Consider the following 24238-nt stretch of genomic DNA (forward strand, 5'->3'; position numbering starts at 1 on the left):
TCCAAACACTTTACTTTTGTCAGGGAGCATTTATCGTAAAAAAAAAAAAAAAAAAAAAGTCAAAAGTCAGTGGAGACGCTTTGACGAGTAATCCTTGAGGAAATGACCAGCTTTGCGACGTCCCCTACGGCAGCATTTTTTAAGACTCAGGAAATGCGCATGACAGTGATGTGCATTTGTATCACTCATGTCCCTTCATCTTAAATAGCAAGCAGTAGTCCAGAACTACTTTTTCAGGGACTGTTCCCCCCCATCCACTTTGTCTTATATAAAATGTTGCTCTCAGGCAAGAGGATTTCAGCTCAGCGTCCCTCAAAGGCACAGGTCCTTATTTTTTTTTGAGAGTGCAGAAATGAGTGTGGAGTTGATGGTCTCTTCAGAAATGAGTGTGGAGTTGATGGTCTCTTGAGAAGAGAGATCTCTGCCCCCTCCCCACTCAGTGAACAAATCGCAGCAGAAATCCAGTCCTCAATATCAGGTTGGTGCACTTAGAACAGTTTCTGTTTCATTTTTTTCTCCCTCTCTCTTTTGTCCTTGTAGTATTCACTTCTACCGAATAGTGCTTGTGACAGACTTGATTTTCTACTCAAAACTGTTCATCTTTACATGCCTACATTTTGTAGTGTTTCCTCTGTGTGGCAGCATGTAAAGGAATTATGGGGATTTCCTACTTATCTGTGTGTAGAAATGGTAAACGGAAAACTTTGATTAAGCAGGAATGTGTGTGCACCGGGCGTGGTGGCTAAGCACTGTTTTGAACCGTTTCACGCTCAGAAGGATTAGTTCTCCCCTAACGGTTAATTATTTGGGGAGACCTGACCTTTTATCAGCTTTTTACAGGCAGAAATATGTATTATGTAATGAGAAGGGTTGTGAAATGGTGCTTTCTGTATTGGATTTCCTCCTCTGTGAAATCAGTAACTAGGGATGGGTATTGACTTAATGACGGGCTACAAGCTATATTTTTCACCCGGAATTTGAAAGGCTCGGTTTGTTTATAAAAAATACAAAATAAAAAGATTGATGAATTGTGATGTATTTTTGAATGGGAGAAAAGGAAAAAAGCACACCCCAAAATGCACGCTTTTGTATTTTCTCCTGTCCCCCCCCCCCCCCCCCCCCCCCAAAAAAAATAGTTCATTCAAATTTCCTGTATGTGTAATACAATGGTAGAGATTTGGCAATTTTGAATAATACCTATCCCTGGCTGTTAAAATTGTGTAGTAGTGACTAACCTGGGTTTCAAAAGTGGCATTCTCTTCTCTAACACCGCCTTCTCAAGCCTTCTCCTGGCCTTTATTCTAAGAATGGTATAAATATGCATACAAAAATAAACTAGACGGAGAACTTGGAAATAGTTGTTCCATGGCCTTTGCATTTCAGCCAATATCTTTGGTTCAAATGCACCTGATTCTATACTTCAGTCCCTCCAGGATCTGGCGATCACAGAAATGAACGCAAAATCAAGCAATATTCAGAGGAGCTCGCAATTTTTCAGAATTACCGCAGCTTTTCCTCACATTTGGGGCAAGACGCCTTGTGTGACGTCATCACGACGCACATTCAGCCAAAGCCCTCTTTGATTTACGTGCCTTCGCACATGAGGACAGCTAAAAGGTCTCATTTACCAACAGACATCAGTGCAAAACAGTTCCGTGAATAGTAATTTCCCCAATTCAAGTAGTTTTACACCAAAAAGAAGCACAAAAAACTCTCGCGACATCCTGTACGGACTGAATAATTGCATGGTAGTATGTTACACATGGTCCTTGTAAAAGGTAAAGGGGATTTTTGTTGTATTTTGTTTTTTTTTTCAATCACAGAAATATTGTTTTATCACAAAACGTAATATTTTTTTTGACATATTTTGTTTCTCTTCCAGTTGTAGGCCCACGAAGACTGCGATTTAAAGTCCTGGGTCCTGACAAGTTGCAAGTGTTATGGAAAGAGCCAAAGGGAAAATACGATGGCTATAGATTTATTTACAACAGTGTGCCAGGTAAGAATCACGAACGTGTCTAAGGATAATGATGAACCGCTCTTCATTCATTACCTTTAAGTGCCTATTTGTGCCTGTTTGTACAAGCCAGATACAAACAAGAAAAAAAAACAACCATCCAATAACACTTACAAGCCTGCAATTTGCACACATTCACATAAAATCCGGACAGTTTCCCATTTAACCTGATGGCTCATATAGAGCTGCACATTATCACAGCTGGTTAGCGCAGTGAAGGCCTCTGCAAAAATGTTTTTTTTTTTTTTAAATAGGAGCCTCTAACAAAGCACAGAAATGTATGGTGTATGCTACGTGTCAGATCAGCTCATTATACTGCATTTGTATCTACCACATATTACAGTGGAATCAGGGTACAACATTTTATCGTTATTGTGTGGCCTACTGTAGATGACTGCAGATTTTCTGTTTGCAAACACTTGAAGCAGGGCTTGTTTTCGAGTACGATTTAGCTTTGGATCATGGACAAAGGGACAAACCTTGGCTTGTAGCAAGGCTTTGTGTGGATCAGGGGCTTATTAGCCACTGCGTCCCTAAGCTCGCCCTTTTGTTAAAGGGCACAAATCCTTTTCCTAGGGACAATACCGGGCCATGTCCAAACATGCTGAAAGCATTCTTTAGCATTCCTCTGCGTATATTGAGCCTGGCAGGACTGAACGACCATTCCTCATTATCCAATTCAGCAGAATGAACAGATGGGAAGGGCCATCATTTCCGTTATAGCAGCTTTTTCTCTGTGACCAGAGTGGTTTTAATTGCTGGAATTAGTTCCATTGGAAGAAGTGGTGTGTTGACGAGATGAAAGGGGTTGCATGAGGACATGTGATAGTGACTTACTATCTCAGTCAGTCAGTAAGCGCTGACTGCAGTATGTTTTTAAGGGGGGTGGGTGGGGGGCAGTGATGTGCTTGGCCTGGAGTGAAGCGCCGGAAACAGAACAGGTCAGAGTGAGGTCACCATCATATCCTGCGTTTACAGTATTAGATGTCAGCTGAGCGTGTTTGAAATCCCAGAACAATACTGCCATCCTTGAGATATGGAAGACATAGAGAGAGAGAGAGAAAGAGAGAAAGAAAGAGAGAGAGAAAGAAAGAAAGAGGTCACATGATGTTTAGCTTTTGTAAAAAGCCAGACTCAGTCCTAAGAGTTATGGCTTCCTTGATTCTAGAGCTAAAGGACCCCCATATAGCCTGATGCTCTTTGCTTGTCAGATTTTGGCTCGGTTGTCTGCCGAGCGCCAAACTAAACTAAACAAAGTTAAACTTTAGACGTTGGCTCGCAATATTGGACTCAGTGTTGTCTTTCCAAATGAAAACGCCGAAGATGCATTTTTCTCCTGAGCATTACAGCTGGAAGCATCAGTGTTATTGCATATCTATTTTCAGTTGTCAAAGATGGCTCTATTCCCTCGAAAAAAACCTTGAAATTTAAACCGAAAGTCAGATATAGACGTATAAATACAGTATATGTTGTCTACAGGAAGTATCCAGTCCTCACTGAAGCGAAATGAAACTTTTTGAATACTTCGACGCCCTCTCACCAGGTATTACATACACGCCGATAACGCTTTGCTGCCTGCAGCATTTTTCTTCCAGTTGTTAAAAAGTGCTGACACGTCAGCAAATGAAAGTCTTCGGCTCTTGAACCTCTTCGGTCTTCTCTAACCCCAATCATGCTCCGAGTGGCCGCTGAGCAAGCACAATTGAACCCACTCCTCATTCCAATTGATCTCTTGGTGGACCATGAGGATTTAAATCAGTATCATTGGTCAGTGGTCTGATTTGCCACTAAAGGCAATGCCAAGGATTTCCTATAGAGGACCTGAATCGAGTGGAGTCATGCAGTAGGAGAGTTCTGCACGTGAAGCCAATGGAGATGTGGGTGAGGTTAAGCAAAGTGTTCAAGTTGTGAAGCAGAACCCTAACATCATGACAGAAAGACTTGTTCAGTGCTGATACACAGCGTGCGAAAGAAATGCCAAATCATTCTCATTCTTACTCATATGTGTTCATAGGGAGCATGATGAATTTGATTGAACTGGCATGTTTCCAATACATAGGTACAGTACACCTGTGTGGTGTAATACAATACATTCATACTGTATGCTATCTGCAGGGGAAAGAAGCTCGAGATTTCCTTACGAGCAATTAAAATTGAAGACATGCACCATTGAATTGGAATCTACATGTTATTCCTAAAGCTGTGACACACTGATTTCTTGCAGTTTGACATCAAGTCAGTATAATCGCTTAAAGCGCCACTCTGTTCCTCTCCATAAAAACCGACAAAGTTTTGCTATACACTCAAGCTCTGTGGATTAAAGAGAAAGGCTTATAAAAAAGAATAAATGTACAGAGTGTTACATTTTGGTTTGGACAGTATTACTTTCTATTTTTTTGCTATGTTTAGGTGAGCATTAACCACGGATGTATTTGTATTGACTGCATCTTAAATTGATTAAACACGTTTGACTGTACACTGAAAAAAGCGGTTCAGTGGCTTAGATAAGAAAGATTAGTTAGATTACATTGCATTACATTACAGCATTTGACAGACGCCCTAATACAGAGCGACTTACAATGATCTCATTTATACACCTGAGCACCTTCAGATCGGAAGTCCAGCGTCTTAACCACTGAGCTACGACTTCCCCAATTAGTTCGATTAGTAAGCTATTACTAGAAATACTTTTGCTTTAATTTCATGCAAACGTGTGTCTAAAATCCAATGTGTACATTTTATTTAGCTTACTAGTTTAAGTTTACGATAATTTTGCTGAAAAAAAAAGAAAAACACAAGTCAATTTGTAACAAATTCGCACTTTAGTTACTTTTGGTTACTGTTGGTAAGTTTCGCATCAGCTTTGGAAAATCAAGTGTTTTCGAACGTGCACAGAAAATGTATAGTTGATGTGTATTTTTTTTTACACCGTTGTCCTGGGTAATAAATAGGGATAGGCCATACGACAAGAATATCATATCGCGATACTTGAGGACATTTCTACGAAACGCGATGTGTATATAATATATAATTATATATATAATATCGAATTTAGCTAACAAACTGTCTGCAAAACAGTAGTAAAATAAACAAAAAAATACATTCAACCGCGTTTGATGATACTTTCCTTTAATGCCATCCATTCGGTACTATTAAATTTGTAAGTAGCAAAAAAGTCAACGATACATCACCATAGTAACGATATCTCAGAAAAGCGTATCGCATAATCATTTATCACAATATTGATATTATATCGATATATCGTCCAGCCCTAGTAATAATAGTAAAAATTCATTTTAGCTCTGGTTTATGATGCAAGTAAGTAAAATTCACTAAAATGGTTTATTTTATTTGTTTTAATCAAGTAGAACTTACTTGAGGTTAAGTTTACCTAAAAAAAAAAAAAACCAACAAAACTGGTCGGCAATTTTTAAAAGTTACTTTCACTTTTTTATTTTATTTTTTTTTTTTGCAAATGCATTTTAGCATTTAATAAATGGATGCCTATAAATTCTTTTGTTGGTCCAAACTTATTTTTCACTCTTGTAAATATGTAGTTTTTTTTTTTTTTTTTTTTTACTATGTAATTTATAGTAGATGAATAATGTGAATGTAGAATACTGTGCTTTAAGATAATTAAACGGATAGGCCAGGATTTTAAAGAGTTAAATATCAGCAAGGGAAGCAACAAATAATGAATAATGAATAATGGGAAGCAACAAATAATGAACAAATACTACAAAAATCTCCATTCTACCCTTTATTTAACCCACAATTCAAGGCTCCAGGCAAAAAAAAATCTAGGAGCCATCCTAAACCCAAAATATTCAGGCGCCAAATCAAATTTTCAGGGGCCAAAGTATAGTGATGTCATATGACATATGATGATATCATTGTTAAAGGGCTACCTCACACTGCCTTTTCTTTCCCCTCTGTACTGTCTGCCTTTGTTTACTCTGCCTCCCATAGTTTACCCAGTGTATCCTTTACATAGACAATATGTGCAATGTTCAGTATATCATATTGAATCATATTACCGTAAATACTCAAATGTCCAGTCATTTGTTTCTTTTGTTCACTTTTTTTATTCAACTATGTACAATTAGTTGTTTCCTGCTTATTCAGGCTCAGAGTCATGTAGGCTGCATTGAATTTTATTTTCAATTCCCTCATCTCTTTCTCTGCGACTTTATCACTAGCACGTTGCACTGCTTTCACGGTTGGGGTGGCACGAGGGGCAGACCTAGCAGTGACACAATCCCTGACGGTCTTATGTTTTTTACTGTCACCATGCTTCTTCCCGGTTTCTTTTTTAAAATGACTCGAACTGGTAATGAACTCTGTTTTACCGGCAATATCTTTGTCCTGCTTTAGCACAAAGGGTGCAGTACATTTTCCCATTGTCATAACGTAACCAGGCGAACTCTTGTAGCCAAGCTGATTTAAACGGTCTCGTCGGGATGGGAGCCGCAGGGACGGGAGAAGAAGACTCGACTCGCTGCTCTTGGCCGTCATCATCTGTAAAAGATTGCACACCGATTGAAACGGGCTGGGATGACTCAAATGTCACTCGAGAACTTTCACTGGTCGAGTTGGTCTCAACATCGTCGGCATCTGATGTAGAGGAGGCAGGGTTTGGACGGGCAGGGAATGAGAAAAAGTCTGATATTTTTCTTGTCAGCTGGCTAACGTTAGTTAACTACGCAGTTAGCTAGCCTACATATAACGGATAAATTCAAATTCCAACGAACTAAACCACATCAAACTAAATTAAACACCTTTAATAAATCTAACACTTCCAACTTTTTAACCCGATAAACGTGACGTTAAACCTCTTTCTGTTCATCTATACAGCCGACGCTTCAACCCCTGCAGGACAAGAGTGCAGAGTTTATTTATTGGAAAGCATGCAGGAGCGCACACGATAGGGCAGGTAGACGCAGGCACAAGAGGAGATGAGAGTTCAGTAGCCTAACACAACAAGACGTATGGTCATTTCTATTTCATTTGTTTTTAAATTTTGTTTGTGGGTAACGGTAGCCACGGCGACTGGCAGAAAAAACATGGCCGCAAAATTAAAAAGTTAGTCGCATTGTCGACCATTTTAGTCGCCATCTCGAGCCCTGCAATTCCATCCTGACATATGACAAATTTCAAAGGCTTTCCCCAACCCTGTTGGACTTGTTCTTCGAAATCATTAGGCTGATAATTGCATCTCGATTTTTGTCACCAAACCTCCCAACTGAATCCTTATTACAGAATTGTCCTGTAAACAGATTGCTTCCACACCAATCGCTTGACATTGAGACTCGCACAGGCAGTTGGAATAAGGAATGAGCTTTGATAGCTTTGTTAGCGTTAATGAAAAGGCATAGTAATGCATGCTAATGAGCCTTCTGTCAATGCTTTCTGTCTGATCATAGACGGCGAGAGGAACGAGCTTCGAATTGGAAAGGGTCAAACCAAGGCGATAATAAATGACTTCAATCCCATGAAGGAGTATGCAGTCAAGGTTATCGCTGTGAGCGGAAGTCAGCAAAGCAGAGCACTTGAAGGAAGCTTTGCAGGTACGGAAAGCACTCGCAGCATCCTTGCAGTCCTCTTGTCTTTACTGTTTGCCAAAGTGAATTATGTATGGCTGTACCATCATCTATATTTACTACTGCTTTGGTCATAATCATTGCTACATTAAAAATACATGCAATTGTAGATCAGATACATTAATGCGTTGTGTTCACTTATCCTAAACTTCTCTTGAAAAATAGTTTTCAGTTTGTTGGACCTCTGGCTACAGATATGTTTTTTGAATATGCTGAAATATTTATGTTTTGCAGCTCAGGGCCGGGAATTTGACAGAGAAAACACACCACCACAGAGAATAAAGGAAGTGCCTACAGAGGCTGGTATTCAACTATCTGGAGGTAAAGAGCAAAGAGCAACATACATGACCAGTCTTTTTGTTTCTCTCTCACATGCATGTTTTCTTTTCGCATGCTCTTTATTTTCTCCCTCTGAACCATTATTTCAACTTTGAAAAAAAACGGGAAACGCCCCTCTGGCAAGACTTTTGAGGCCGGCTTTAGACATCGGTGGAGTATAAGGATTTCAGTAGAGCGCATTTGTGGAGGTCATCGCTCTAACCAAACACCTCCGCTTCCAGCGCTTGATAGAAAAATGTGCATGCTCATGAAGCCAAGGTCAAAGATAATGATCAAGTGTGGAAATTCAGATGTCTTGCTAGGCCAGGCTTCTGTGTGAAAGTGTTTATTTTCCTATGCAGACGATTTGCTCTTGGCCGTTTATCCGAAAGCGGTCTGTGGCGTTTGGGTTGATAAATGCTACGAAAGAAGAAACTTTAATAGCCGGTGCTTTGCGTGAGGATTAAAGTGTACGTTCAGTACGTGTGCGAAACAAGTCGACACGGTCGACGGTGAGGGAGCATTTTCGCAGCAGGTACAAAATAGGTATCCAGGCTGATCAATGAGCTCGGCTGCTGCTGCTGTGTGGCGCGAGTGAAGACTGTTAGAGGGTCTAATGGGTCGAGCTGTGGCCATTTGTTTTAGAGAGTGCAAAATCCAATCTGGGCTGTGAAGGGTTTGAAATATGCTGTGGGGCTCTGTGGCGTGCTCGGGCCCCTCGTCAGGAGCACAGCGTGGCGAAACCATGTGGGAGAAAACCACACGAAGTTGCTTTCTGCACGCGTTGCTCATAGAGTGTAATTTTGGACACCTCTGTGGAATGCTGCCGAGTAGCACAGATTTAGACTGAGCTTCCTCTTAGGAAGCAAAGAAAGCTGTTTTCTCTCTTTCAGCTGCTATAATTAAGAGGCTAATACTGCATGGACAGTTTGGGACGCAGGTCTGCGTGTGGTATTGGAGCGAAATTAAAAAAGGCCAGAGGGACTTCATAAAAACAAGAGAGAGGTCACGAGGTAGCTCTGGGCAATGCTTTTTTAAATTTTTACTCTGAAACCTGGTGTATACTGTTTTTCTACTTTTACTTTTATATCGCAGTTGCATTTGGTTTAGTGTGGTATTTTGATGAAATGAATTCGATAACAGTTCTAACACCGAAGTCTACTTATTTCAATTTTAGCTATCCGTAGAAAAGCACAGAAAGGGATTTTCCCTCATGGCCACCCACCTTAGAGATGGTTTAGCTTGTTGTGTGTGTGTATGTGTGTGTGTTTGTGTTTGTGTATGTGCTGGCTGTTGCTGTGTGCTATCACAAGATCACACTTCCTTTTGAAGTGGCTCTCCTGGGATCCTGCCCAAACAGACAGAATAAAAGTAAACAAGTCCTCATGTGGGATGTGAATCTCATATTTGAGCGGTATGTTTAAAAAAGAAATTAAAAAAAAAAATCCGTTTCCCACCGCTGATGAATGGTGCGCCAGCTCTTCAAAGTGTTGTCAGCTTCAATTCTCGCAACATTAAAAGCCTAGAGATATCACCTGCACTACCGATTCATGTTTAACATCTGGATGTGGCAGGCAATCAACAGCAGCATCTCCCCTCACGCCGATATCAAACAGCTCTCTGCTGGCTTTGAGTAGGATAGGTCTAGAAATGATAGCATGGAGAGAGACGAAGGGTAGTAATTGTTTAGGAGATAGAGAGAGAGAGAGAGAGAGAGAGAGAGAGAGAGAGAGAGAGAGAAGGGGGGGGTGTTCCCTTCATAAAGCAATTAGTTTGAGACTCCAGTGCTGGTTAAAGCCACCTGGAGTGGTTTTTTTTTTATGTGTGTGTGTTTCTGGGCTTGTGGTAAAAGGTGGTGATTGTCAGAAGACTCATCTATCACACATATAACCCTGTGGGTAATGGTGTAGAAGACAGACGTGTGATAATGGGCTTTGCTGACTTCTTTGGCCAGAGGACAGGACACCGGTGAGCAGCATGGAGGTAATGCAGCAGGACCTGCAGCTACTGTACTCTTTCTCCGAGACAGACACAGTCAGAGACGGAGACAGGGTGATATATCCCCTTTCCCATGAGAGGGACAAACAAGCTGACAGGGCTGTACATAACATTAGACTCTCCCTAGGCTGTTTAATGGAAATGAGCAGTGTGGTTTCACTTTAGTGATTTAATTTGATATTTTTTTAATGAGGGATCCCTGGTATTGAGCCCTGGCCAGAGATGACTGTCCTCTAGCACTCTCCAGTGCACTGTGTTAGACAGTGCTATGTGCAGTGGCGTAGAGATCAACCAATACTGATTTTTTTTTTTATAACCGATACGGATTATTTGCATGTTTATGTGCCTGATAACCATATGCAGAACCGATATTTATTTGTTGTTTTACTTTTGTTTTTGACACAATGATAACACCACTGAACTGAACAAACTGTTTTATTTATAACAATTTTGTCAATTTCACTTCCTCCTCGCATACAAAACAAAACAAAATTTTTTATTTGTACACCAATAAATAAAGGGGTCTGGAAGAGTATAAACAATAAAGTACACTGTTACTGAAGTTTTTTTTTTTTTTCTTAAATAAAAGCTTCGATGAGGTAAACAGATTACGTGACTCCGTGAGTTTGTCTCTATTTCTTAGAGCCAAGCTGCTTGAACTACATATCAAGCTTTTATAAGATAAGATAAGATAATACTTTATTAATCCCCAGATGGAGAAATTAGGGATTATTTATGTAACACATCTCATTTGTTGACTCATCTTTCCTCAGATTCATGGCGGTCATGCTCCTACATTCTCATTTAACAGTGGATCCGATATTACAAAACCGATATCCGATTATGGAAAAATGCTTAAATCTCGAGAAAAATATCAGTAAAACCGATTATCAGTCGATCTCTACTCTGGAGCTGAGAATGCAAATTTTTATTGCTAACGTCAGTGCCAGGGCACCAAGCTTGGACAGCATACCGGATTTTAACCACAAAGATTCGTAGAAGTTTCTCTAAAGGGGAATTTCTCTAAAAAGAGACATCAGAGCTTACTGTATGAAAAGGCTGATAGACAGAACCCGAGGCCTCACACACACACTGGGAATCTGTGTCAGGCTCGCAGTAATGCATGTCCTCTTTATCTGCATGTTTGTCTGGAATTCAGATGAGAACATTAGTGAAGATTCTTGGCTTCGAAGCTACAGTGAAAGAACTGAACGGTAAATATTTTTGGTATGGAAATGATATTAATTATGTACTTACGTGCTTACTTTCTGGTCTCATCAGACATTAAATAATACTTTACATCTATGAATTCTAATCACGCATGCTAATTGAAAGGGCTGCTGTATACTGTATAAGGTTTTATGTGTTATCGAGTGCGCGGTTTCACTGCCAGACACTGAATCTGCTGCTTTCATCAGCTTGCCTTAGTACAGCAGTTTCCTCCTAATCTCATACTGATCGAGCGAGTTTGTGTCGAATCTGTTTTGTTGATTCATTTGGGCTGGCTTGTACTCAGGTGTAATCCGCATAGCCATATGGCCAACAACAAAACCTCAGCTTTTCCAAAGCCCAAATCACGTCACTGAACGGAATTAGAGAGCCACAGTGTCATAACAACACAACCGGAGTGGTCATGTGTTTAACAGGTTATGTTTCAATTTGCTGGCCATCATTAAATTCTCTGACCAAGCAGTGACTTGCACGTTAAGCGACTTTATTTTCCGTATTAGTTACTGCTGCGTTTGATCGAAGGTCTCTGTTTCTCATGCGGCCTAATGGAAGGGTAGGAAACGTTGAGAAGATTGTTATCTGTGTCTAAACACTCATTGACATGGTCATGTACAGTCAAGTGAAGATGCAATCAAGCAATCAAGCTCCATCTTCTATGTCCTGGTTTGTTTATTGCTCTCCCTGACCTGTTCATCCATTGCTTTTGCTGGATGCTGAACAAGTTATTGTTTGTTATCTGTGAGATTGAGTGTGTGTGTGTGTGTGTGTGTGTGTGTGTGTGTGTGTGTGTGTGTGTGTGTGTGTGTGTGTGTTTGTGTGTGTGTTTGAGGAGAGGCACTGTTTCATTTCCAATTTAATATCTCTGACTATAATTAAGGTAGAGGGTAGCTCAGGGGCTACTGATGCAATCACAGGCATCTGGCATATTTTCTGGAGACTAAACCTGATCTTATCTGATCTCGGAAGCTGAACAGGATCGGGCCTGTATGCTGGTTTTATACCATATGATTACAGTGGGTTGGGGGTCCACTTCTGTGTGTGCGAGGTTTGCATGTTCTCCCTGTGCTTCGGGGGGTTTCCTCTGTATACTACGGTTTCCTCCCCCAGTCGAAAGACATGCATTGTAGGCTGATTGTCATTTCCATCCAGATTGTCTGTAGTGTGTGAGTGTGTGTGCAGTTGTGCTCACCCTGTCCAGGGTGTCCCTTGCCTCATGCCCCAAGTCCCCTTGGATAGGTTCCATGCTCCCTCGACCCTATGTAGGATAAGCGGTATGGAAAATAGTATTACGGATGGATGGATTACAGCGGCGTTTTAAGATTATTCCTTGTCAGGCTGTGGCAAATTCTATAAGAGACTGTGCCATAAAGTGCTGTCCATGTTAGATTATACAGTGAAGATCCTCTTATGGTAGACCTGTGCTTAAAGAAAATGACTATGTCCGGCTTATGATATCAATCAGCACAATCCAGGCTTGTTCAGAAACTTGAAAGATACTTCAAAGTGGGCTTGAGGTCATTTTTTTGTTTTTAGTTTTGTTTCTGTTTAGTATCATGTTTGGCTTAAAGCTGCAGTGCTGAACTTTTGCCTCTCTATCGCCATCTCTGTTTGAAACATAAAACTGCAAGTTACTCGGTGAGTTTGTTGGTTCTTTTCCATGCGGGTTGTGCTTCAGCAGTGCTCCTCTGTGCGGATGAATCTGATAGTTTTGAGGTATTCGTATGGGCTGTATATCAGCTTCAATACGTGACAACCAGGTGGCGTCGGGTACGGAATAGAGGTGAGGTGTTCTCTCTCATAGATAGAAGAAAATAAGTGCAATTTACCACCCTGACCATAGCAAAACAAAACAATACAACTACAAAAAACAACATACCTAGCTGAATCAAGCAAACAAGTGAACTAATGTTAGCCAGCTACCTATGGAACCACTGAAATGTCTTACCGTTCAGCTCTGCGTCAGTCTTCAATCCCTTCAGATCGCTGAGTTTTCACCACCTCTCAAAAGCCATGCCAATATTTATTCTCCTTTTTGCACAGGCTCTGCCACTTTCTGTTTTGGACTGCAGGCTCTCCAAAGTTGGAGGTTTCTTGGTTTTGACAACAGCTGATTCCCCAGATGTCAACGATGATTGCATTTAGAACTGTCCAGATTAAAAGCAGTCATCTAGATGACGAATTTAAATTCTAAGCAATTGTTATAAAGAACAAGCTACAAACACTCCACCATCCTCAGCACCCACACACGCGATACAGCAGCCGGCTCTTCTTCTTTCTGTTTACGGACATGACATAACTACTTGAAGACGTGGTGACTTCAGCGGCCACGCAAATGACGTCAAACTAAGATTTCCTGCGAAATCCGACCCGACAGGTCAAATTATAAATCATTATTCTAAGCTTACCGTTGCCAATCGGGGTAAAGTAAGAAGACGTAAGAAGTTTTGAACATTGATTGTTTTTTTTGTTTTTTTTATCATAGAATTTTTATTGGAAAATCGCATTTTACATATTATAACACCCCATCCAACAACCCCAACAAAATAATCACAGCCAAAACCAAACGAATGGGGGAAACGAAAAACAACAACAAACAAACAACCAGAAAAAACAAACAAACAAACAAATAAATAAAGAGAAAAAAAAGGAAGATGATTAGTATTTACCGTCTGCCTTTCCTCAATCCACCTCCAGGGTGTGTACATCATTGAAGTAGGTAATAAATTGTTTCCATTTTCCCAAAAATGAGTCACCCCTGCCTCTGATGTTGTACTTGATTTTTTCAAGTTTTAAAAAGAAGATTTAATCTTTAAGCCAGACTGATATAGAGGATGGTTGTGGGAGGTCCAAGACAGCAATATTCTGCGCCAAGCAAGTAACGATGCAAAAGCCACAACACTAGCTTGTTTATGGTTCAGAGGCTGACGCTGAGATGGAACACCAAAGATGGCAATTAAAGGACAGACATCTAATTTGATCTTAAGAACGTCGGACATAGTTTCAAAGAAATGGTTCCAAAAGTTCTGCAGTTTGGGACAGAGTGCAAACATATGACTCAGGTTACATTGCGAAAGTTTGCATTTTTCACACGTCAGGAACATTGAGATATATTTTAGACAGTTTACTCCTAGAGAGGTGAGCCCTATGGACCACTTTAAACTGTATGAAACTAAATCTAGCACAGGACGTGGTGGTACGTGTATTATCTAACGCTCTGCCCCAGTAATCATCCTCAAGCTCCAGGCCCAATTCCTCCTCCCAAGTGCTAATGGTTTTGATATTGTAAGAATCGTCCTGTGACCAGATCGTTGCATATATCCGTGAGATAATGCCACCCTTATGAGGATTCAGCTTGAACACCTCTTCCCATGCAGACTTTGTAGGTAAGGAGGGAAAACCAGCGAATAGGTAGGACACGATGCCTAATTTGAAAGAAACAGAATAGGTGAGACGGAGGCAGGCTGAATAACGAGGATAATTCAGAAAAGTTGACAAACACATTATTAATGTAAAGATCCTCAAAGCATTTCAGACCCTTCTTTTCCCAAAAAGAGAATGTGGAATCTGTAAAGGAGGGCGGAAAGAGGTGGTTATTACATATAGGTGCCATGGTTGAGGCCGAGATGGATTTAAAATGACGGCGAAACTGATAGAAAATTTTTAGAGAGGTACATACTATTGGATTATCCGTGTATTGTGAAAGGGGTATAGGAAGGGAGGAGAACACCATGGCAGGGAGGGAGGTTTAATACAAGACTTTGCTTCTAAGTGGCACCATGGAAGAGAGGGGGCCTGCACCCAGAGCACCAGTTTCTGAATATTAGCCGCATATATAAGGAGAGGCCACCACTTAGTCGACTCTTTTGAAGTGAAAATTTGGAAACCCTGGGGGTTTTTCCTGCCCATATAAAAGAGGAGAGTAATTTGTCGATATTCTTGAAGAAAGATTTGGCTAAAAACAAAGGAATGGACTGAAAAAAGTTGAGGAATTTTGGAATAATGTTCATTTTTACCGTGTTTATTCGAACATTGATTGTTTTTCTGTACTCGCTCAATAATAGATTTTTGTTCCTTTAAAAAAACGTTCGATACCGCAGCTTTAAGTGTCACTGACGGATACTATGAGCTGGCTTTACACTGCATGATATTCACACAGCTTTGCTGATGCAGATAAAAATCACACATTGTGAAGGAATTCTTTGGTCGTAAGTTGTGACCGGTGGTCTTCGAATACATAACGTGATGCGTTCTCCGGTGACCGATTTAATGCCACTGCGACCAAACCCAGCCGATCTCGACTCACAACCAAAGAATTCTTCTATGACGTCTGATTTTTCTCCGCCTCAGCAAAATTGGGCCAAAAACCGTATAGTAATATGTAAATTTTGTAGCTGGATACAAAAATATCTCATTTTTAGCATTTTGTGCATTTCTATGGCATGGCGCATTACCATTCATCTCTCACACCTCCAATAGAGCCGCACAGAGCCCTGAAGACAGGAAATGACTGCTCTTGGATACATAATGTGGAAGTGTAAATGTGTGTCATTTCTTAATGATAGGAGGATCACAACTCCTCTGCATACTGATTTTAGCCCTTGCTCCTTTTTCCCCTCTGCTTTTCCTCAGGGTTAAGTGTGCAGACAGATATTTTGTCTCATCCTCTTTCTCCCAAATGTCCAGACAGTTGTCTGTGTTTAAACATGCAGAAAAAAGTTGCTGTTAGCACTGTCCTCCATAAGCGAAGCAGATGTGTCCAGAGAAGCCTCTGTTTTTTTCTCTCTCAATCCTCCAACCCCCCCCCCAAGGCTTTCCTTCATGTCTTTATGAGTGTGTAGCTATACTGTCCTGCACTGATACAGGTGTTCTTTCGGTATTTCTTCATCAAGTGCACGTGTGAGATGGACGCACCTTTTCGATAACAGTAGTAAAAAGTTTTATTACACGATCAGGTATTTAGCCAACATTTTATATCAGGATATTTTCACCTTTTCGGGTTTTAATGGTGTGTATTGCAGTATACACACTGTGTGGATCCACATGTAACTGTAAATGAAAGGCTCTTTATATCAACTTAGTTACTGGAGTCTACAAGCTTAAATAATTGCGATGTGTAAAATAGGAACGGTCGTGTGAATAACGGGGCTTGCCGTTGTAGGAAAATAATCAACGACGGTGTGGTGTAATACGGCCCATAAAATGCAAAGCGTGCCAATTGTTGATTTTCCAGTAAAGCCAAAAATGTTTTTATAGATTATCAGTCCATACAGGATTTTTTTTTTGTGATTGTTGCAGCCACCAAAAAATGCTTGATTTTGCTGTGGCGTTTAAAAATTTATTTTTTTTTTTTCAATATTTGTGGTGCAATTTGCGGAACGTTTTGTGCTTTGGTGAATTGCTGACATTGCAATTCCACGGAATTGTTTTTCACAGTGATGTTTGGTAAATGCGAATCGAAGAGGGCTTTGGCTGAATGCGTGTTGTGATGACGTCACAAGGTGCGTTGTAACGTCACTTGATGCGTCTTGGCCCGAATCTGCGGAAAGCGCTTCTCCAACACTAGCGTCCGAGCCGTGCCGTCCTAGAGAATGAATCCCCTAACATCTGACTAATCAGATCTGAGAATTCGACAGTACCGTTGTATAAATTGTAATGAATCAAGGGACCAAATGTCCAAAAAGAAAAAGCTTCATAAAGAATAATCAAGAGGTGCTGTACGACAACTGAGTAACGGGTTGAGATTTTGTGTGCATACTGAAAGACATTACATCTCCAATAAGTTCTCCAAGTAGTAATTGGTGTAAACTGCAAATGCCTTCATTTTTACACACTGCTTGTGGGAATAATCTTCTCAGTAGCAATGACATAATAAAGGCCTGAGTGTTACATCTGCTGCAGTCTGATTTTAGCTGACATCCAAATCCTTTCAAAGAGTGCAAACACTCCCTTTTATTTTCACAGCTGTAGATCTGAAAAAGTACAGCCTTTCAAACAAATGGCTCCTATCCAGCACTGAAGGCCAGCACCGGCTAATGGATGACTTAATACGAGGCTCTTAGGTGACACTCCTTATACATAAAGTCAGCCGGTAAGGCCGAGAGAGTGCTGGTCAGGAGGGGGAACTGATATTTTTCACGCCATCCATAAGAGCTTGAAGGAAATCCTGCTTATGTGCGTTGATTTCACATTAATTTCTCACATTATTATTTATTTATGCCTGGCCTCTCCCTGCAGGGATTCTCGATATCTTTTGGGGTGGGGGTTCTGTATGCGAGCTGTCAACCAAGTGAAAACCACACTTGTGCATGCACACATGCATACAAACGTGCACATGTCCTCTCCCTCAGACAAAATGCAGCGCAAGGACGTCGTCTGATTTGCTACGATGCGATGATGAATGTGTAACAAGGCAGCTAAAGGACCATCTGGGAAGACAGGGAATTCTTCTGGCACACATATTTCTTGTGCAGGCATATTGGGGCGAACTGAATGCCACTAAATGCTGATATGCTGATTAAAAATAAATGTCGTTGTGTTATGCGGTGTTCTTCTGTTCTTCTTTAGTAGGGCTGTAACTGAACACAAATACATTATTCAGATTGAACAGATAATGTGTTCTGAACAAATAACAGATACGAGTAGGACGTGGAATATTCATATCTGTACTTGTATTTGTACTAATAAATAAAAATATATATATAAGTATATATATATATATATATATATATATATATATATATATATATATATATATAAAAACAATACAAACAACAAAGACCAATCGTGAACTCGAGTGATGCAGCTGAGGTTGAAGAACTATCAGAGTCACAATTCACAGAGCTAACACTGTTGGCATTTGTCTGATTTATTCTATTTATTTATTTTTTTGCCCTTCTGGTTTAGGCCACACCCACTTCGTGTTTAAATCAGAATACAGGATACCGATATTTCGAACAGAAATTCTTATGGATATTTCAAGCAATTGTTACGCCATGATTCTTTAGGTAAAACTACAGTTCTGCACAATTTATTGGCGTATAAGGCAGTTTTATTACAAAACATTATACAGTGACAGGAAATGCAGCAGAATGCTCATTGATGCTCATTATTCTGCTGGGGTAACCATACTATAAATTATGCCTCACTGTCCCTTTCTCTCTCTCTCTCTCTCTCCTACACACACTCACACATAGACACAGAGAGAGAGAGAGAAATGCGCTTACTGCATAGAATATTCTGGCGACAAACAGTAGTGAATCTTGGCTGAAACACTGCAGGCACTTTGGGACACTTTGCTGCCCTTGAGCTTCACAAGATGGGCCGGGGAGCAGTTACTCAACAAAAGTAATCCACTACAGATTACTAACTACTGCTTTAAAATTGTAAATTTGATTACCGATTACTGCATGTAAAAAGTAGTGCGATTACTAATTACGTTACAGTACTTTCAAATTACTTTCAAAACCAATCAAACCTACAAAAATACGCTACAAAAAAGTTGGATTTATCATAAAACTCGCCTCAGGTGTTGTCACCAGACCGATAAAGTGTAAAACTTTTCTAACTAGGGTAGTTTGTTGTCGCTAGCCAAGGGGAAGCACGACTAAGCTACTGTATGGGTTTAGCTGCTACAGCGCCATGCAAAGTACATTATCTTTCCTGATGCTCTGCTCATATCATGTTCACGTAACCTGGAACTCATAAAGACATTTACACACCTTGTTTTCCTGCTCCGCATCAGAGGATGTTACTGTTTCAGTTTCAACACATTTACTGCTTGAAAGTAAAATCAGTGTATATCCATTTTTCCTCATACTGATTGTGTGAGCTAGCGTTTGTCAGAATTGACAGACTGTCAGCCAATAAGACAGGAGTATTTCCAATTATTTTCCTGTAAACCCTGTCTGATTGGTCTCGCCTCCGTTCACTGAAGATATAAATACAACATCACCGTCTTGTTTTACTGACGTTCCGTTACGTAGTGACAAACCGCTCCAAGTGGAGAATTATTCAAGGCTAAAGAAAAAATCTTCAGGGCTACAGCCCCCAGTGCCCAGGCCAGGTTACGCCCCAGGCAGCCGCGCAAAACCTGATTTATTTTGAAAAATGCCTTTTACTTAATATTGTTTTCTTAACAATAAATATGTCATGCAAGTAATGTTATTTTATTGACATCAGTAACTGTAATCAAATGATATACATTTCAAATGTAATGCGTTACATTGCTGCGTTATCAGAAAAAGTCATTCGAATACATTAACTTTGCAACACATTATAGCCAACTCCAGGGAGTCAGCTTTACCGTATCTAATTGCAGTAGCACTCTAATTTGCGAGTACTTGGCATAAGATGAGTAGTTCACTCATCGCCACAGATCACAGTGGTTAATCAGGACGCCTCTTCCTTTTTCTGTGTTGCACAAACCATCCACTCTCATGTGTTCTGTTTTACAGCCCAAGTGTCTGAGCTTGAAACCAAGAGCACTAATGTACAGTGTAATGAACATTGTTCAGATCTGTGACGGATCTTATTCTGCACATAATAAATGCTAGTGGTAATTAACCTCTGGAGTGGTTTGGCACAGTTCAGTGTTGTAATTGTAAGTGCAGCTGATGCTTCTACAATCTCAGAAAAGAGGGTACGAACCTCAAGTGTACGTCTTTAGTGTGCAGGGACGGAAAATACGTACTACTTAATACTAATGACTAAATTAGTAATGAATTACTAGTTACTTATTAATACATTTCTAAAATACTTGAGAAATTGTATTTTGTTACTATGCTTACTAATAATTACTGTGTAAGTATTATTTGGGGGTATTTATGCTTTACTTGAGTGTAATTGAAACTGAATATTTGTTCTCTTACTTAATTACATTTCTAGGGCACCGTCTTTAAATTTATATACACCTTCTCATTAGTACTCATTTCAAATCTTGAAGGTCTCCTCTTCTCTCAACGACTGTACTCTATACATCAATTGAATTTTACTGATTTGCTAACATTAATGGATTATATTTCACTAAGAGCCTGTTTTTTTTTTCCTTTTTCTTTCTCCCAATGCCAGGTTAGACTAGGATTGATTCCAGTAGCTAACCTAATTAGGCAGTAAATTCTAGTTCTAGCTAATGGGAAATATTAGTTATTTACATAATATTTTATTCCTGATTAATTCGTTAGCCAAGTATGTAGCATTAGATATGCATAGGATCAACACATGTTCAGAGATTGATTGATGTTTTCAAGCAAAACAGCGAAGTTTCTTATAATAGAGTGAGATAAGTAATAGGTTTTTTGTTATTTAAAAAAAATTTTTTTTTAATGACATTACTTAGTTATATCAGTTAAAATGTACTTTTTTCTTTTTAATACTTGAGTACATCCATCCATCCATCCATTTTCCGGTCGCGTGGTCACGGGGAGCCTGGAGCCTATGCCAGGGGACTCACTGCACGAGGCGGGGGACACCCTGGACACAAGGGTGGACACAATCACACACACGCTACAGACAATTTACGCTACAGAAAAGGCATGTCTTTGGACCGGGGGAGGAAACCGGAGTACCCGGAGGAAAATTCCGAAGAACGGGGAGAACAAGCTCTGTGCACACAGGGCAGATGTAGGATTCGAGCCCCCAACCCCAGAAGTGTGAGGCAAACGTGTGAACCACTAAGCCACCGTGCCCCCCTAGAAAGGTTCATGAATTGTAAAATACTCTTAAAGGACTCTTTGTCCATGTTTTCATGTGAAAGATAGACATTAAAGGTACAAACAAAGGTATACTCTTGAGGATTCCACCCCAGCGACAAGGAAAGGTACAGATTAGTACTGTTCATTTACGGTTTAATCGACAGCTTGAGTTATTTACTGAATAGTTTGACTGTTTGAAAGGAATAATGCATGAAAAGTATTCTCAGAGTGAGAATTTAATTTGACTGCTAAAAAGCCAGCTGCTGAGGGTTAAATGTGTTCTTATGCCCAGTAATCACGAACCTGTTTCTCATTGTGGGTGCAAAGAGATCTTTAATACCCAGACTGTATATTGTGCAGCTGAGGAGCTGAGGAGTTTGGGAATTGAGGGTGACACGTGCACTATGTCTTCTGGTCTGTGTGTGCTTCCATACAAACCCCAGACTCATGTAAGACAATCCTACCAGGCCAGACACAGCCAACGTCTTTGCTTCTATAAAAATCATCAGACACCGCATGAAAAAAATACCAAAAAAAAATTCAAATAAATATAGGACAGACGTACAAAATGCTCTATTTCTTTTGCAGATCCATTTAGAGGTTTTTATAAAAGAGTAGCCTGGAACAAACGGTCGTTTAGGAAAGAAATACAAGCAGAAGGCAAATGAAGTAGGAAAGCAGCTTTGAAAAGCCCTGGACATGATTAACAAGTCTCTGATGCAATTATGATGTAGCTGTAGATATGTCCTGGGGTTTGGCAGCATAACTGGGCTGGTCTGTCTAGAGGCATCTCGTCTGATGGCTTTTCAGTGCGAACAGAAAGCTCACATAGTCAGCGATGGTTTAGATGTAGCTAGGTCTGGATGTTGATTTAAGACATGCAGTCGACTCGCTGTGCTTTCTGCAATTACACAAAACTCAGTCAGAGCACTTCCAGAGCTTCATTGCATGAAAATTTTATATGAGCCAGATTTATGGAAACATGCAGGGTCTTTCTTCTCCCTTTTCTGATTTGTTTATTTAGAAGAGAGAAGAGTTTTCAGGGCACGGTGGCTTATTTATTAGCACGTTTGCCTCGCACCTCCAAGGTTGGGGTTTCGTATCCCGCCTCTGCACTGTGTGCACGGAGTTTGCACGTTCTCCACGTGCTTTGAGGGTTTCCTCCCCAGTCCAAAGGCATGCGTTGTAGGCAGATTTCTAACCGATTTCTAAAGGCTGATTTCTAAATTGTCCGTGGTGTGGGATTGTACCCTGTGATGGGTTGACACCCTGTCCAGGGTGTTCCCCGTCTTCTGCCCTGAGTCCCCGGTATAGGCTCCAGTCTCCCTGCGACCCTGTGTAGGATAAGTGGTATGGAAAAATGGATGGATGGAAGACTTTTCATGCCTTGTGCCAACTCTCAAAGAATTTGCCTTTGTAAGTTTCAGGCAATATCAGATACCTGAATGTGTGTTTTGCTTGCACTTGAGGACACTAAAAGGAAACACTCAGCTGTTTTTTGTGCTGCCTGTATTATATTTATCATGGTGATGACCAGGAGTGCAAAGTAACAAACTACATATATTCTTGTTACAGTACCTGAGAACATCTTTCAGTGCATAGTTTAAAAAAAAACATTTACTGTTGATCACTGTAACAGAGTAAAACAACAATACTGAATACTAATTAATTTTGTTGAATACCTCAATTTTGAGACCCAATCAAAATAAAGATCCGTTTCCTGTCAAAAGTCTACGCTTCAATAGAAATGCTTAGTCAGCAGCAGCAATGTCTGAGACCGTGGAGACAGAAAAGCATCCCAATTTATCATCTGTCATCAATTTTAAACGTTTTAAAGGAAGTGTGATACTGCAAATTATGCAAGCTAAAACCTGTGGAGATCTCAGAATTTCACAGCTCAATATCCATCATGTACAGGTAAGCTCTTAGCTCGCTGTGTGAGCAAGACAAGTCAGATTGTTTGATGTTCCATCCATCCATCCATCTTCTATACCGCTTATCCTTCTTCAGGGTCACGGGGGAACCTGGAGCCTATCCCAGGGAGCATGGGGCACAAGGCGGGGTACACCCTGGACAGGGTGCTGTTTGATGTTTTACAGTGTGAAATCTCTGTATTAAACTTCAAATATCACTTCGATGTTCAGTAGAGATCGCCTACATATATCTAAGTGCTGCTATAGCCTATAGGTAACACTCAGGATAATGTGTGAGGCAGTCCCTCGAGGAATTAGCGATCGCAGAAATTAACCATGCAAGCTCCATAATATTCGGAGGAGCTTGCAATTTCTCAAAATAACCGCAGAGTTTCTGCAGATCTGGGCCAAGACACGTCATGTGACTCCTTCACAACGTGCATCGAGCCAAAGCCATCTTTGATTCACGTGAATACAGCTAAAAGGTCTCACTTACCAACAAAAATAACTGTGAAAGACCAGGCAAAACTATTTAGTGCAATTGCAATTCTGACAGTTCAAGAAGTTTTCCACTAAAAAGCACAAAAAACTATGCACATTTTGAAAAAGCCAGCAGCAAAATCAAGCATTTTTGGCCACAGCAATCACACAAAAAAAAAACACTGCACAATCCTGTATGGACTGGTACGGGGCAACTTTGCTATATAGCTAACTATGTAGCTAGAAACAACCTGAATAAACACAAAATACCATTTTTAAGCAATAATGTTATTTATTGAAGCAAAAAAGTTATCCAATACCAACTGGGCCTGTGTGAAAATGTAGTTACTAATTCCCCAAATCTATGAAACTGCATTCATAATAGGGTTCAGTTGGACTAGACACAACCAGGCCTGATTACTGCAAACCCTGTTAAATCAAATCAACACTTAAATAGATCTTTTTCAACAGCATGAAGTTCATTAAAAGGTTTTACACAGTAACACACTATGCTTAAGTTGAAAGAAATTCCAGAAATGAGGAAGAGGGTATTTGAAATATATCAGTCTGGGAAGGGTTGCAAAGCTATTTCATAGGCTCTGGGACTCCAAAAGACCTCAGTGAGAGGCACGATAGTGAACCTTCCCAGAAGTGGCCGACCTTCAAATTGCTCCAAGAGCAAAGCAAGGACGCATCCAGGAAGTCACAAAAGAGCCAAGGACAACATCAAAAGGACCTACAGGCAAATCTTGCATCAATAAGTCACTGTTCATGACTCCACTATCAGAAATACACTGTGCAAAAATTGCATCCATGGAAGTAGTGAGGTGAAAAGCACTGCTAATCCAGAAGAACATTAAGGCTCTTCTGATTTTGCCAAAACACACCTTGATGATGCTCAAACCTTTTGGGAGAATGTTCTGTGGATTGATAAGTCGAAAGTGGAACTGTCATAGCATACCTAGGGTCAATCATGGTGGTGGAAGTGTGATG

General features: G+C 40.3%; 1 protein-coding gene across 4 annotated transcripts in view; it reads left to right on the forward strand.

Annotated features, from left to right (window-relative positions):
• col14a1a (collagen, type XIV, alpha 1a) overlaps positions 1-24238 on the forward strand; it is a 115142-nt gene that overhangs the window by 3713 nt on the left and 87191 nt on the right. For 3 of the 4 annotated variants that reach the window (XM_017471033.3, XM_017471052.3, XM_017471024.3), the window contains exons 3-5: positions 1883-1999; positions 7441-7584; positions 7852-7938. The exons of the other annotated variant lie outside the window; for it this stretch is intronic. In XM_017471033.3, coding sequence (XP_017326522.1) covers positions 1883-1999; positions 7441-7584; positions 7852-7938 — 348 coding nt within the window. The remainder of the gene's footprint in view (positions 1-1882; positions 2000-7440; positions 7585-7851; positions 7939-24238) is intronic. 4 annotated transcript variants of the gene reach the window in all.

The sequence above is a fragment of the Ictalurus punctatus genome, chromosome 1 (assembly GCF_001660625.3).
Source record: "Ictalurus punctatus breed USDA103 chromosome 1, Coco_2.0, whole genome shotgun sequence".
Lineage (NCBI taxonomy): Eukaryota > Metazoa > Chordata > Actinopteri > Siluriformes > Ictaluridae > Ictalurus > Ictalurus punctatus.